This window comes from Dendropsophus ebraccatus, chromosome 14 (genome assembly GCF_027789765.1).
Source record: "Dendropsophus ebraccatus isolate aDenEbr1 chromosome 14, aDenEbr1.pat, whole genome shotgun sequence".
NCBI lineage: Eukaryota > Metazoa > Chordata > Amphibia > Anura > Hylidae > Dendropsophus > Dendropsophus ebraccatus.
Genome location: NC_091467.1, coordinates 72,986,664 through 73,004,006, shown reverse-complemented (window position 1 = coordinate 73,004,006; position 17,343 = coordinate 72,986,664). Strand labels below are relative to the sequence as shown.

The 17,343-nt window shown below is 44.0% G+C and overlaps 1 protein-coding gene across 3 annotated transcripts in view; it reads right to left on the bottom strand.

Annotated features, from left to right (window-relative positions):
- Positions 1 to 6,399, bottom strand: part of KIF19 (kinesin family member 19) — a 43,625-nt gene extending 37,226 nt beyond the window's left edge. For all 3 annotated transcript variants that reach the window (XR_011359736.1, XM_069952556.1, XM_069952559.1), the window contains exons 1-2: positions 6,139 to 6,399; positions 167 to 247 (exon numbers count right to left, since the gene is read on the bottom strand). Coding sequence is in view for 2 of the 3 variants with exons in the window: in XM_069952556.1 (XP_069808657.1) it covers positions 167 to 247; positions 6,139 to 6,177 (120 nt within the window). In the remaining variant the exon portion in view is untranslated. The remainder of the gene's footprint in view (positions 1 to 166; positions 248 to 6,138) is intronic.
- Positions 6,400 to 17,343: the final 10,944 nt, after the last annotated feature.

Genomic DNA, 17,343 nt, shown 5'->3' with positions numbered 1-17,343 from the left:
CCGATATATACCCCAGGACTACTGCCCGATATATACCCCAGGACTACTGCCCGATATATACCCCAGGACTACTGCCCGATATATACCCCAGGACTACTGCCCGATATATACCCCAGGACTACTGCCCGATATATACCCCAGGACTACTGCCCAATATAGGCCTCACCTGTTCATCCACCTTGTGCGCTGTGATGGTGGCTCCTTCCACCAGCTCGGTCTCATTGATCGGACGGATGCGGAGAGCAACCTGTGGTAGTAAAGGAGTAGTGTTAATGGTGTGGAACAAATGGCGTAACCACTACAACTCCCAGCATGGTCATAACACAATTCTATTCTACTCTATAGAAGACTACAAAACCCAACGTAACCAATCAGTGGGCATAGCTATAATACAGTATTACTATACAACCCCTAAAATAATGGTTACACTGGGGTCTAAAGTTAGTTATATAGGTATAAAGTTATACAACTCTCCACTGTACTTTCCGTAATCATATATCACGGTTTCTTAAAGGGGAACTCCAACAGCAACAAAAAATCCAAATAAACTGGTGTCAGAAAGTTCTATACATTTGTAATTTACTTCTATTTAAAAATCTCCAGTCTTCCAGTACTTATCAGCTGCTGTACATCCTGCAGGAAGTGGTATATTCTCTCCAGTCTGACACAGCCCTCTCTGCTGCCACCTCTGTCCATGTCAGGAACTGTCCAGAACAGCAGCAAATCCCCATAGAAAACCTCTCCTGCTCTGGACAGTTCCTGACATGGACAGAGGTGGCAGCAGAGAGCACTGTGTCAGACTGGAGAGAATACACCACTTCTGCAGGACATACAGCAGCTGATAAGTACTGGAAGACTGGAGATTTTTGAACAGAAGTAAATTACAAATTAAAAAAAACTTTCTGACACCAGTTGATTTGGAGTTTTTTTTTTGCTAAAAACTGTGCCACCTTGTTCATGAGTTGTTTCTGGTATTGCAGCTCGGCTCTACATAAGTCTGAACTGCAGTACCAAACCCCACCTGTGGACAGGTGGGGCGCTGTTTGTAAAGGAAGCAGCCATATTTTCTATGTACTGGTTTGTCCCCTCAGCACTCGGTATCCCCCACTATAAGGCGGCCATATACCCGATGCCACCCAGCTTTCCCAGGAGCAGATAATCCCCTTTTGTCCAGGTTAGCGGTTCGGTCGGTAATTACAGCTCAGACGTAATTCCATGTCATTACTAATCCCATAGTGAGACCCCCAGCGGGGGATTACCAGGCACAATGACTGTGCAGAGCCGTGGCAGCGGACGGAGCTGTGCCAAGCACTAACACAGCTCAGACTCGCCAAGGAGAACGTATCACCACCGTGTAACCCCGAGATTAACCCATTCACCACCGGGCTAAAGTCTCTACAGGAATGAGCACTGGACCTATAGGGGACAATTCCCTAATATACCTCACATATCCACCTGTATATGAGGAGATAGGGACCCCCCGCCACACCAGGGACCATACAGGGATATGACCGAGGACCCCGTCACAGCAGGGACAATAGAGATATGACCGGGGCCCCCGCCACACCAAGGACCATACAAGGATATGACCGGGGCCCCCGCCACACCAGGGACCATACAGGGATATGACCGAGGACCCCGTCACAGCAGGGACAATACAGGGATATGACCGAGGACCCCGTCACAGCAGGGACAATACAGGGATATGACCGGGGCCCCCGCCACACCAAGGACAATACAGGGATATGACCGGGGCCCCCCGCCACACCAGGGACCATACAAGGATATGACCGGGGCCCCCCGCCACACCAGGGACCATACAGGGATATGACCGGGGCCCAGTCACAGCAGGGACAATACAGGGATATGACCGGGGCCCCCACCACACCAGGGACCATACAAGGATATGACCGAGGACCCCGTCACAGCAAGGACAATACAGGGATATGACCGGGGCCCCCGCAACACCAAGGACCATACAAGAATGTGACACAGGCCCTGCCACAGCAGGAACAATAGAGATATGACCGGGGCCCCGCCACACCAGGGACCACACAAGGATATGACCGGGGACCCCCTCACAGCAGGGACCATACTAGGATATGACCGAGGACCCCGCCACACCAGGGACCATACTAGGATATGACCGAGGACCCTGCCACACCAGGGACCATACTAGGATATGACCGAGGACCCCGTCACAGCAGGGACAATAAAGATATGACCGGGGCCCCCGCCACACCAGGGACCATACAAGTATATGACACGGGCCCCGCCACAGCAGATACAATAGAGATATGACCGGGGCCCCCGCCACACCAGGGACCATACAAGTATATGACACGGGCCCCGCCACAGCAGGGACAATAGAGATATGACCGGGGCCCCCGCCACACCAGGGACAATACAGGGATATGACTGAGGACCCCGCCACACCAGGGACCATACAAGAATATGAAACGGGCCCCGCCACAGCAGGGACAATAGAGATATGACCGGGCCACACAAGGGACCATACAGGGATATGACCAGGGCCGTATTAACAGCTGCTGCTGCCATAGGCATTAAACCTGAAGATGCCCCCTGTAGAAACATTGTCTGAATTGGATTGTTCATTGTTTTTAACTGCTTAAAACATAAACAAATTTTCCCCATACTGTGACTGGATAACACCGCCATACCAGACCTGACCAATACCGCCATACTGTGACTGGATAACACCACCATACCAGACCTGACCAATACCGCCATACTGTGACTGGATAACACCACCATACCAGACCTGACCAATACCGCCATACTGTGACTGGATAACACTGCCATACCAGACCTGACCAATACCGCCATACTGTGACTGGATAACACTGTCATACCAGACCTGACCAATACCGCCATACCAGACCTGACCAATACCGCCATACTGTGCTGGATAACACTGTCATACCAGACCTGACCAATACCGCCTTACTGTGATTGGATAACAATGCCATACCAGACCTGACCAATACCGCCATACTGTGACTGGATAACACCGCCATACCAGACCTGACCAATACCGCCACACTGTGACTGGATAACACCACCATACCAGACCTGACCAATACTGCCATACTGTGACTGGATAACACCGCCACACCAGACCTGATACCACCATACTGTGACTGGATAACACCGCCATACACAACCTGATATCACCATACTGTGACTGGATAACACCGCCATACCAGACCTGACCAATACCGCCATACTGTGACTGGATAACACCGCCATACCAGACCTGACCAATACCGCCATACTGTGACTGGATAACACCGCCATACCAGACCTGACCAATACCGCCATACTGTGACTGGATAACACCGCCATACCAGACCTGACCAATACCGCCATACTGTGACTGGATAACACCACCATACCAGACCTGACCAATACCGCCATACTGTGACTGGATAACACCACCATACCAGACCTGACCAATACCGCCATACTGTGACTGGATAACACTGCCATACCAGACCTGACCAATACCGCCATACTGTGACTGGATAACACTGTCATACCAGACCTGACCAATACCGCCATACCAGACCTGACCAATACCACCATACTGTGCTGGATAACACTGTCATACCAGACCTGACCAATACCGCCATACTGTGCTGGATAACACTGTCATACCAGACCTGACCAATACCGCCATACTGTGCTGGATAACACTGTCATACCAGACCTGACCAATACTGCCATACTGTGACTGGATAACACCGCCATACCAGACCTGACCAATACCGCCACACTGTGACTGGATAACACCACCATACCAGACCTGACCAATACTGCCATACTGTGACTGGATAACACCGCCACACCAGAACTGATACCACCATACTGTGACTGGATAACACCGCCATACACAACCTGATATCACCATACTGTGACTGGATAACACCGCCATACCAGACCTGACCAATACCGCCATACTGTGACTGGATAACACCACCATACCAGACCTGACCAATACCGCCATACTGTGACTGGATAACACTGCCATACCAGACCTGACCAATACCACCATACTGTGACTGGATAACAATGCCATACCAGACCTGACCAATACCGCCACACTGTGACTGGATAACACCACCATACCAGACCTGACCAATACCGCCACACTGTGACTGGATAACACCGCCATACCAGACCTGACCAATACCGCCACACTGTGACTGGATAACACCGCCATACCAGACCTGACCAATACCACCATACTGTGACTGGATAACACCGCCATACTAGACCTGACCAATACCGCCATACTGTGACTGGATAACACCGCCACACCAGACCTGATACCACCATACTGTGACTGGATAACACCGCCATAACCGACCTGATATCATCATACTGTGACCTGATATCACCATACTGTGACTGGACACCACCAGACCTGACCAATGCCGGCATACTGTGACTGGGTAACACCGCCATACCAGACCTGACCAATACCGCCATACTGTGACTGGGTAACACCGCCATACCAGACCTGACCAATACCGCCATACTGTGACTGGATAACACCGCCATACCAGACCTGACCAATACCGCCATACTGTGACTGGATAACACTGCCATACCAGACCTGACCAGAAAAAAAAAAAGGCACCAGATTTACTGGCAAGTCTGAATGAGAGGTGGAAGACTAAAAAATAAAAACAAACAAAAGAGTAAATAAAAACAAACAGGGATATGACCCGGTCCTTGCCACACTAGGGACCATGCAGGGATATGACTGGGGCCCCCGCCACACCAGGGACCATGCAGGGATATGACTATATGACACCAGGATATGAGGGAATGGTTTGACAAGTGTAGAGTGGCCGCACAACGGAGTCACATAGGGACGTGAAGTGCGGTGACGGTGCCCCCTGAGCTGTATGGTGCCGCCGACCTATGGGGTTATATAAGGAATATATGGGAATATACAGAAGACATAGGTGACCTGTGAGATATATATATACACACGTGTGGAAGTGTGAGTATGAATGTTTATCTATGTATGTATGTATAAAGACACATATATATGGAAATGAGAGTATATATCTGACATATATTGTATACATTTGTATATACTGTAAGTATTGAATATGTTTCGCATTGTGTGTATATGAGAATGGGAGGATTTTTCCAGTATATATGTGACTATATATAGAGAGAAATACAAAATAAATTGTCCAGCACAATACATATATATACAGTATACATAAGACCGTGTCTATACAGTAAAGTGTAAATATGTGTGGAAGTGTAAGCATGTGGAATTGTGTGTATATGAGGATATGTGAGTATGTATATGCAGATCTATAGCTCCTATAATATATAGTATACAGTATGTGTATAAGTATGGCTTGCTGTGTGTATAGGTACGTCAATATAAATATCAGTATATATATATATATATATATATATATATACACACACACACATGTGCAGTGTCTCTAACTACATATGTATACAGTGGAAATATATATATGAGAGTATATGGTATATACAATTGTAGTCACTATCAATACTATATACATATATGAATGCGTACAGTGTCTGTATATACTGTACGTATATGTATACAGTGTAATTATATATATAATATACAGTTGTAGCCACCATCACTACTATATATATATATATATATATATACAGTATACAAATGCACATAATGTCTGTATGTATAGTACGTAATCGTATATGTATACAGTGTAAATATATATATATATATATATATTATATACAATTGTAGCCACTATCACTACTATATATATATATATATATATATATACGAATGTGCATAATGTCTGTATATATGGTTCGTATATGTATACAGTGTAATTTTATTTATATATATATATATATATATATATATATATATATACGAAAGCGCACAGTATATATATATATATATATATATATATATATATACGAAAGCGCACAGTATATAGAGTTATATCTCCCATCAATGTGAAGTGTGAGGCAGCCGGTGACCCCCAGGGCTGCAGAGCATCGCACCTGACAGTGGCGGACCCCTGGGCAGTGTATATAGGGGCCATGTATACAGATAGGGCTATGGGGGACGTATGGATTTACCGTCAGCTGCTGGTCCTTGGATTCGCCTCCGTCCTTCATGGCTGGATGCGATGCAGGGGCTTTATCCGTACATGTCACAGTTCACAGCAGGTTCTCCAGGCGGAGATGTGACCCCCAGAAGCTAGAAGCCCCCCTTACAGCTCCTGTGGAATAACAGCACATGTCTGAGGAGGAGGAGAAGATGGAGGCGCGGGGGGCAGTCATGTGTGTGCAGGGCTGCAGGGGACGAGCACCTCACCAGGTTCCTCTCACTCCTTCATCTCTCTCATGGATTCCCTGGAGATTTGGAAACCCAACACAACAAACCAACCCCAGCTGTCACTGCAGTGCTCACAGGCTCCCCCTGGTGTCCAATCCTGGTACTGCAGCCCATCTCATTTATACCTGGACTGATGCTGCCTATTGTTCTCTGGTATCAGCCACCTTATGCTGACCGTAATATGGCCTGAAATAGGATAACAAAGATTCTGCGCCGTTTCCAATAATCATAACTTTATATACCCAATGCAGCGGACATGAGGCGTGTGGCCCCTTTAAGTAATGCTAGACCGGTATGACCATATAATTGGAAATGGGTCTTAAAGGGGTTATCCGAAATTTAAAGATTTAGGTAACGTTTCTCTTTAGGAAGAAGGAAAGGTCATGCAATGCACCCTGGGAAAGTAGCTCTCCTCCAAAAGGAAGAGTTTTCTTCCTAGTCTGTGATATAAAGCACTGAGCCATGTTACAGTGAGAATCCTTATAGCAACTGGTTTCAGAAAGTTATATAGATTCGTAATTTAAAATGTAAAAATCTCCAGTCTTCCAGTACTTATAAGCTGCTGTATGTCCTGCAGAAAGTGGTGTATTCTCCCCAGTTTGACACAGTGCTCTCTGCTGCCACCTCTGTCCATGTCAGGAACTGTCCAGAGCAGGAGAGGTTTTCTATGGGGATTTGCTGCTGCTCTGGACAGAGGTGGCAGCAGAGAGCACTGTGTCAGACTGGAGAGAATACACCACTTCCTGCAGGACATACAGCAGCTGATAACTACTGGAAGACTGGAGATTTTTAAATTTTAAATTACGATTCTATATAACTTTCTGAAACCAGTTGCTATAAGGATTCTCACTGTAACATGGCTCAGTGCTTTATATCAGACTGGAGAGAATACACCACTTCCAGCAGGGCATACAGCAGCTGACAAGTACTGGAAGATTGGAGATTTTTTAATAAAAGAAAATTACAAATATGTATAACTTTCTGACACCAGTTGATTTGAAAGAAAAAACATTTTTACCGGAGTACTTCTTTAAAGGGGTGATGCAGGATGAGAAAAAAACGTAGCCGCTTTCTTCCAAAAACAGTGCCACCCTTGGCTCATTTTGGGTTTGGTACTGCAGTGAGTGGAGCTGAGTTGTAATACTATTATCAACCAACCAACTTCGCACTGCATCGGATAACAATCCAACCCCACACAGTACGGACTCCACGACTCCGCAACATCAGCAGTCCATAACCAAAGAAATTGTGTGGTACAAAATAGTAGTATAATCTGCTAGGCGATATTACCTTGTCTTCCCGTAGTTCCACGTTAGTGCGGTGTCCCTCACATACTCAGTGGGCACTTTTGTTGCTTTTTATTTTTCTTGGCTTTTTAACGGGAACTACGGGAAGACAAGGTAATATCGCCTAGTAGATTATACTACTATTTTGTACCACACAATTTCTTTGGTTATGGACTGCTGAGTTGTAATACCACACATAACCTGAGGGAAGGAGTGGCGCTGTTTCTGGTGAAGGAAATCCGACCCTTTCCTGTATCTTCTCATATAAGCCGCCACCATCAGACTTCTAATGATATCACAGCATTCTCTTTGGCGCAGACACCGGGGATTCACATTCTGCCAAAAATCAAGATATTAATGTAACAGCAGATGGGCGGCTGATGTCATCCAGGACGTGGGCTCCTCACAGGGCTGAAGGGGGTTTACATGGGACTGCGCCGGATCCGCACCAGATAAATAATCGCAACAACATCACAGGAATACAACGCCATATCTAGAACGAATCTAGAAAGTTCTATAGCTCCTCCACATTATATCTCCTATCTATCTATCTATCCATCTATCTATCTATCTATCTATCTATCTATCTCCTATCTATCTATCTATCTATCTATCTATCTATCTATCTATCTATCTATCATCTGTCTCCTATCTATCTCCTATCTATCTATCTATCTCCTATCTATCTATCTATCTATCTATCTCCTATCTATCTCCTATCTATCTATCTATCTATCTATCTCCTATCTATCTATCTCCTATCTATCTATCTATCTATCTATCTATCTATCTATCTATCTATCTCCTATCTATCTCCTATCTATCTATCTATCTATCTATCTATCTATCTCCTATCTATCTATCTATCTATCTATCTATCTTCTATCTATCTATCTATCTATCTATCTATCTATCTATCTATCTTCTATCTATCTATCTATCTATATATCTATCTATCTATCTCCTATATATCTCCTATCTATCTCCTATCTATCTATCTATCTATCTATCTATCTATATATCTATCTATCTATCTCCTATATATCTCCTATCTATCTCCTATCTATCTATCTATCTATCTATCTATCTATCTATCTATCTATCTTCTATCTCCTATCTATCTATCTATCTATCTATCTATCTATCTATCTCCTATCTATCTATCTATCTATCTCCTATCTATCTATCTATCTATCTATCTATCTATCTATCTCCTATCTATCTATCTATCTCCTATCTATCTATCTATCTATCTATCTATCTATCTCCTATCTATCTATCTATCTATCGATCTATCTCCTATCTATCTATCTCCTATCTATCTCCTATCTATCTATCTATCTATCTATCTATCATCTATCTATCTATCTATCTATCTATCTATCTATCTATCTATCCATCTATCTCCTATCTATCTATCTATCTATCTATCTATCTATCTCCTATCTATCTATCTATCTATCTATCTATCTATCTATCTATCTATCTCCTATCTATCTCCTATCTATCTATCTATCTATCTTCTATCTATCTATCTATCTATCTATCTATCTATCTATCTCCTATCTATCTATCTATCTATCTATCTATCTATCTATCTCCTATCTATCTATCTATCTATCTATCTATCTATCTATCTATCTATCTCCTATCTATCTCCTATCTATCTATCTATCTCCTATCTATCTCCTATCTATCTATCTCCTATCTATCTATCTATCTATCTATCTATCTATCTATCTACTATCTATCTATCTCCTATCTATCTATCTATCTATCTATCTATCTATCTCCTATCTATCTATCTATCTATCTCCTATCTATCTATCTATCTCCTATCTATCTATCTATCTATCTATCTATCTATCTATCTATCTCCTATCTATCTATCTATCTATCTATCTCCTATCTATCTCCTATCTATCTATCTATCATCTATCTATCTATCTCCTATCTATCTATCTATCTATCTCCTATCTATCTATCTATCTATCTCCTATCTATCTATCTATCTATCACCTATCTATCTATCTATCTATCTATCTATCTCCTATCTATCTATCTATCTATCTATCTATCTATCTATCTCCTATCTATCTATCTATCTATCTATCTATCTATCTATCACCTATCTATCTATCTATCTATCTATCTATCTATCTATCTATCTATCTCCTATCTATCTATCTCCTATCTATCTATCTATCTATCTATCTCCTATCTATCTATCTATCTCCTATCTATCTATCTATCTATCTCCTATCTATCTATCTCCTATCTATCTATCTATCTATCTATCTATCTATCTATCTATCTATCTATCTCCTATCTATCTCCTATCTATCTATCTATCTATCTCCTATCTATCTATCTCCTATCTATCTATCTATCTATCTATCTATCTATCTATCTATCTATCTCCTATCTATCTATCTATCTATCTATCTTCTCTCTCTCTCTCTCTCTCTCTCTCTCTCTCTCTCTCTCTCTCGCTCTATCAATCAGTTGGCTTTTTGGCTTTGTCCAGCTTTCATGTGTACTGGAGGGGTACTCTGGCAAAAATACACATTTGTAATTTACTTCTATGTAAAAATCTCTAATCTTTCAGTACTTACCAGCTGCTGTATGTCCTGCAGGAAGTGGTGTATTCTCTCCAGTCTGACACTGTGCTCTCTGCTGCCACCTCTGTCCATGTCAGGAACTGTCCAGAGTAGGAGAGGTTTTCTATGGGGATTTGCTGCTGCTCTGGACACTTCCTGACATGGGCAGAGGTGGCAGCAGAGAGCACTGTGTCAGACTGGAGATTTTCATATAAAAGTAAATTACAAATCTATATAACTTTTTGCAGGAGTTCCCCTTTAAGTTCCTACCATAATCAGCAGGTGTAATGTGTGTAATGTGAATGGAGGCCTCTGTTCCTGGTGGATTACACTCTGACCATCTTTGTAGTATATTTGGGGGTGACTTCACGCTCCCATTCCCTCCCCGTCCTCATGTTGGCGCTCAGCGTGCCGGTTGCTACAGATATCAGGAACAATGCTTGTGCCGCAGCCGACGGCCGGAGTATCTGTCCTGTGAGCTGCTCATGGTGAGAAGAACGGCCGCTCCCATGGCTGATCACTGGGATGAGCCATAAATCAGGTCTGGTGTTTGCACAGTGCACACATCTCAGACAATGGCGACGGCTTCTCCACACACAGGGTTGGCGCCATCATCATATCAATCCCAGACGTTTGGCTTCTGACCTGATGGACCGGAATCAGAGGTGAAACTTTCATTAGGTTTTCCAGGACTTTAACACTAATGGCTTATTGGTCTGTTATCTGTGAGAGTCCGACTAGAGCCAGCACCATGTCCCCTGATTGTTCATCAGCGCCGTACCAAGTGTTGTGGCCGTGCCTGGTACTGCAGCCATTCACATGGAGGAGACTGAGCTATGAGCGGTTCCTTATGGTACTGCTATTCTCCAATATTGCTGAAGAGACCCCTATAGGCAAGAGGAGGATCCCAGAGCTAGGTGATCACAACGCATTTCAGGCACATCAAGAACCCCCTATAGATTGCCTACTGAGGTACTAGAATCAGAGTCCTCCAACCACAAGGTGGCAGTAATATACAGCCACTATACTTCTTTCAGTCTGACCTAAACTGAGAGGTGATTTTAAATGCTTTTATTTTAAATCAGCCGGTGTCAGAAAGTTATACAGATTTGTAATTTACTTCTGTTTAAATATCTCCAGTTTTCCAGTACTTATCAGCTGCTGTACATCCTGCAGGAAGTGGTGTATTCTCTCCAGTCTGACACAGTGCTCTCTGCTGCCACCTGCCATGTCAGGAACTGTGCAGAGCTGCAGCAAATCTCCATAGAAAACCTCTCCTGCTCTGGACAGTTCCTGACATGGACAGAGGTGGCAGCAGAGAGCACTGTGTCACACTGGAGAGAATACACCACTTCCTGCAGGACATACAGCAGCTGATAAGTACTGGAAGACTGGAGATTCTGAAATACATGTAAATTACAAATTTGTAATCTGTAATAATAATAAAAAAAAAATCCTAAAAAAGTTTTTCTAAATAGAAGAATTGAAAAGTCACATGCACAGCAGGTGTGCAGAGAAAAAAGCAATAAAAAGCCAGAAAAATGGGGAGCGATTTCTTTTTCTTAATACCGACTCTAAACCATGAAATATTGCATATAATTCTACTCACTTCTCGGAGATGGACCTACTCCCCGCCGTCGCCCAGAACACTGATATCACTCCTTGAATTGGCTTACACGAAACGATAATTCGCCCGATTGTACAATTAACAATGTTGGAGTAAAGATTTTTTTTCATAACGATCAGCGTTTAGACGGTACGCTATATCGTATGGAAAATTCGTTTTGCGATCGCTTAAGCCTATCTCACACATTGGTTATATCAGCGAACGACTGTACACACGGAACGATCTGCAAATTTTTTGCGAACGATCAACGACGATTCTCGTTCGTCGTTTGATCGTTCGCTGCGTTTACACGTACGATTATGTATGACTCTCCCACCTATGACTTCATTTGCGGGATTTATTTATTTATTTTTCTCCACATTTTTCTTTTTACATTATAACACTATAAGGCCCCATTCACACGTCCGTGTCAGTTTTTACTGTCAGGAAATCCTGATCAGGAGACCTCAAATGTCATCAGGAAAGTATCAGGATTTCCTGACAGTAATCCGTTTTTTACTATCAGGAAACCATCAGGAAAAACCTTCAGGATTTCCTGATGAGAAAAAAAAAATGGTCTAGTATGCCAACACACAGCCCCTAGTGTACCTGGCTGGCCTCAAGCTGCAGAACTACAACTCCCATCATGGCCTGCCAGCAGAGGCATGATGGGAGTTGTACTTCTGCAACCTGGATAGCCACAGGCAGCAGAACTACAACTCCCATCATGGCCTGCATGATGGGAGTTTTAGTTCTTGGGGGGGGCGCGGTATGCTTCAACTCACATGACGGCGGCGGCAGCTGGTGGTGAGTCCCGGGCGGGCGGAGGTGCAGAGAAGAATGGCGAGCTGGGCGATCGGGCGGCTGCTGTCCGGTCCGGAGGTGCAGGGAAGAAGAAAAGTGGTGAGTTCCGGGGGGGGTTCGGAAGCTGTCCGGTCCGGGGAAGGGGGGCAGTGGAAGCTGTCCGGTCCGGGGGGGAGGTAGGGGCGCCAGTGGTTGCGGGGGCCGGCAGGCTCTCACTTATCCGGAATCACGGGCACTTTCCTGATGTACATCAGGAAAGTGCCCGTGATTCCGGGGCTCCCACAGACTTCTATGGGGGCGTCCAGGCCGGAATTCCGGATAAAAATAGAACATGTCCTATTTTTTTTTCCGGATCTATTTTCCGGAACGGACACCCTTCTGGAAAGATCCGTAAGGGTGTCCGTGACTAATTAAAGTGTATGGGTCCGGAAATCTGTCCGGATGGTTTTTCGGGACGTGTGAAGGGGGCCTAAAACTACACTAATAAAAGCATTTATTGCACTATACCCTCTCTAACATTTCATTCAATCTGTTGGGCACTAAAGTATTTAATTTAAAAATCCAAAAACTTTCTCTCTTGGTGCTTGGTGAACCTATGTAACTGAAAATGAATTTGTTCTAGTGGATAAACTATCATCAGCATTATGGAATTGCGCAAAGTGTCGGGACGCGCTATGTTTAGCAAATTTGTGTCTTATATTAAATCTTTTTGGCAGATTTTGACTTGTCCTACCCACGTACTGGAGGCCACATGGGCACTCCGGGACATATATAACATAATCTGAACCGCAATCTAGATGGTCTGAGATATCTATTTTCACTTTGGACACTGTACTCACTGTGCTTTTTTTTTTTTTTATTGCATTTAAAAATCCCATTGTTACCTTTTTGTATCTTATTTTCTGCCTGTTTTTTTTTTTTAGTTTAATTTTGGATATGAGGGAGCTATTTGTTGTCCTACCATTTGGGCTCTTCTATATCTCATATTCGGACCTTTCCCTACACACTCACGTAAGAAGAGATCTCTTTGTAGAATAGACCAATTCTTCTCCAGGATATTTTTTATTTTTGCCGCGTCTTCAGCCGCTCAGCCGCGATTGGCTGAGCACAGTTATGCTCAGCCAATCGCGGCTGAGCATCGGATGACGCTGCAGAGGGCGGCCGGTATTCGGAACAGTCGGAGCTGTTCGCCGGCCGGCCGAAGAAGACATCACTGACTGAAGATCGGAGACCGTGGTCGGCACGTGACAGGTAATGTATAGCGAACCACACTTCCGGGTACACGGGTGGGGGTGGGGGGACACGGGGAACGGGGCCATTCACAGACATAACATACATTACAAAGTTGTATAACTTTGTAATGTGTGTTATTCTGTGAATAATTCTTTACCACCGCACTACCCCTTTAAAGGGAACCAATCACAGGCGAAAATGAATTTTTTTTTTATTCCCTAATTAGAGGTAAATCCTAATTTTAACAATATTTGTAAATATAATTAAGTAATTTTAAAGCTGCGTTTTTTAAATATTCCCGTTTTACTTTCCTGCCTCGCGCCGGCTCTTTTCAAAAGAGCCGGCGTGAGACAGGAAACTCCCGTCATGCAGAGTGGCAGCAAGGCCGGGGGGGGGGGGGGGGGGGGGGGGCGCCATCTTGATGACGTCACTTGCGTTCCACCGCTGGAACAAGCGGATTAGGTAAAGTATAAGACTATAAGAGTATGAAGTCTATTTATGAAGATACAGACTGCCTTTGCAGTCTGTATCTTATGCCTTACCTACTACTCTGTGCCGGTGCAGCAGGGCCGGCGCCGCCATCTTGATTGCGTCTTTGCGTTCCACCGCTGGAACGCAAGTTACGTCATGAAGATGGCGGCGCCGGCCTTGCTGCACAGAACAGAGGATTAGGTAAAGTAGAAGATACAGACTGTAAAGACAGTCTGTATCTTCATAAATAGACTTCATGAAGATACAGACTGCCTTTACAGTCTTCTACTTTACCTAATCCTCTGTTTCTGTGTAAGCAAGGCCGGGCGCCGCCATCTTGATGACGCAACTTGCGTTAAAAAAGAATCCCAGCTGCATGTCCTGGTGTTATGTGCGGCGGCTTCCAAACAAGAACTTTGCTCGGTCTTACTTTCGGGGGAGGCCTTATATTTAGCAACTCAGCAAAACCTCTACTAGGTCTTCTTTTCAGGGAAACAGGGTATATATAAATTTATGCTAAAATCCAGTTATAATGGGGTATTTCCAATTTGTTCTCTTCTGCGTGTGTGATCATTCCTGCCAGGAGAGACGCAGATGGTCCCCAGCGGATGGCACCCGGCACAATGCAGATGGCATGACGCAGGCCGCGTGTTATTGTTTATCTTGTGAATGGAGACGGTATTAGCGCGGTGGGTAAGAGCCTTGTGTCGGTGTCAGGTACAGTAAAGCAGATTGTCTCAGAATAGACTCTAACATGTCACACAAAGGTCAGAGAGCTGAGGCCGTAATAAGGATGAACAGCACAACACGGCTTAAAGGGAAACTCCGGGGAAAGTTCTTCAGGCTTCATAGTGAGTTATTTCTGCCCCATATGTACCAGTAACTTCTAAGCCCTTTAATAGGCCTCCAGCTACCATGTTCCTTGGTGTCTTCTTCTGTGGCAGAGGCACTAGGACCCAGATGTGATTACTACCTCCGCATCCCCCATTATTGTTATCTCCACCTTTCGCTCTCAGCTGCGGCAAAACTACAACTCCCATCATGACAGTCAGAGCGTGTCAGGAGCCGTAGTAGTTCTGCGACATCTAGAGAGCCACCCTATAGCTGGATGCATCTGTAACAAACCCTCAGCTCTGAGAACCATCACTTCTGTACAGGTTTTCAGCCTCACTGAAAGCAAGAAGAGATATTGAAAATGGTGACAAACCAAGATACAAAGTATATGAAATAGCTGCAGAGTTTTTCCTTATACAACAATGAAACTTTCTGAAAATCATAAAATGCCATTGGAGCTTAAAGGGGTATTCCACTCACACATAACTTCTGATATGTTGCTGCCCATGGTGAGACTAACAATTCCTTCCATACTTGTTACTATCTATTCAGTCTCCTTCCCCCAGTTCTCAGCTGCTGCATTTTGCTGAAGACACAAAAATCTGTGCTTTTCTCTCTGTCTCCCCCTCCTCCCCCCTCCCTTCTGAGACGACTGATGTAAACAAGTCCCAGGCTGGCTGTATCTGCAACATTGTAGATTCTTTGTAAGGGTATGTGCACACTACAGAATCCTGACGGAAGACCCATCGTGGATTCCGCAGCTCCAACCCACTAACGGATTCTGGTGACCATGCTGCTTTCTGTGATTTGCAAGATTCTGCCGTCCGTCTAAAGAATAAGCGGATTCATTCTTCGGGAGGACGGCGAAATCTGGCAAACCACAGAATGAAGCCTATGGAAGCAGGAGAGATGGGCACGAGCGCGGGCCGCGAGCATGGGGGGGTGGGGGGTGGAATCTGTGACAATTGTTTTGTCGGGATTCTGTAGTGTGCACATATCCTAATGCTGAAAGGGTTATTCTGAGGTCAAGTTGCTGATGAACTGCCTCCCGGCATTACAAAGTTTTGACAAAGTTGCAGATAGGGACTTGTTTACATCAGCCGTCTCAGAAGATGGGGGAGAAGAGGGAGACAAAGAGAAAAGCTCATTGCGTCTTCAGCAGAAAGAAGCAGCTCAGAACTGGGGGAAGGAAATAGATAATAACAGGTATGGAAGTCTCATCATGGACAGCAAAATATCAAAAGTTATGTTTGAGTGGAATACCCCTTTATTATAGTTATCTCTACTGCCCCCTATAGATAGATATACTGCCCCCTATACATATACTGCACCCTATAGATAGATATACTGCCCCCTATACATATACTGCACCCTATAGATAGATATACTGCCCCCTATACAGAAATGTGTATAGTTGCTAAACGGCACTGCGTGGCTCAAGGCTCCGGTCGGGTGCTTGACAAAGATCTCAATGAGTAGATTGAAACGTTGCATACTGGGTGAATAAACACCACTTTTTGTTCACTTTAAAACTTGGAGTGCCGCCTCTTGCCTTGTTTGTTCTGCCCCCTATACATATACTGCACCCTATATATATACTGCACCCTATAGATAGATATACTGCCCCTTATACATATACTGCACCCTATAGATAGATATACTGCCCCCTATACATATACTGCCCCCTATATATATACTGCACCCTATAGATAGATATACTGCCCCCTATACATATACTGCACCCTATAGATATACTGCCCCCTATACATATACTGCACCCTATAGATATACTGCCCCCTATACATATACTGCCCCCTATACATATACTGCACCCTATAGATATACTGCCCCCTATACATATACTGCCCCCTATACATATACTGCACCCTATAGCTATCACCCTTTATAATAGAAATAACACCGGACAAGAAAGAGGTGGAGCCAACAGATGTAAGAAATTTTAGCAGTAGGTTGCTGAAACGCTTCTTACAAACATGAACCAGCAGGGGGCGGCAGAGAGATGTAAGATAGAGATATAGAGAAGGCATATAATAATAATAATAATAATAATAATAATAATAATAATAATAATAATAATAATAATAATAATAA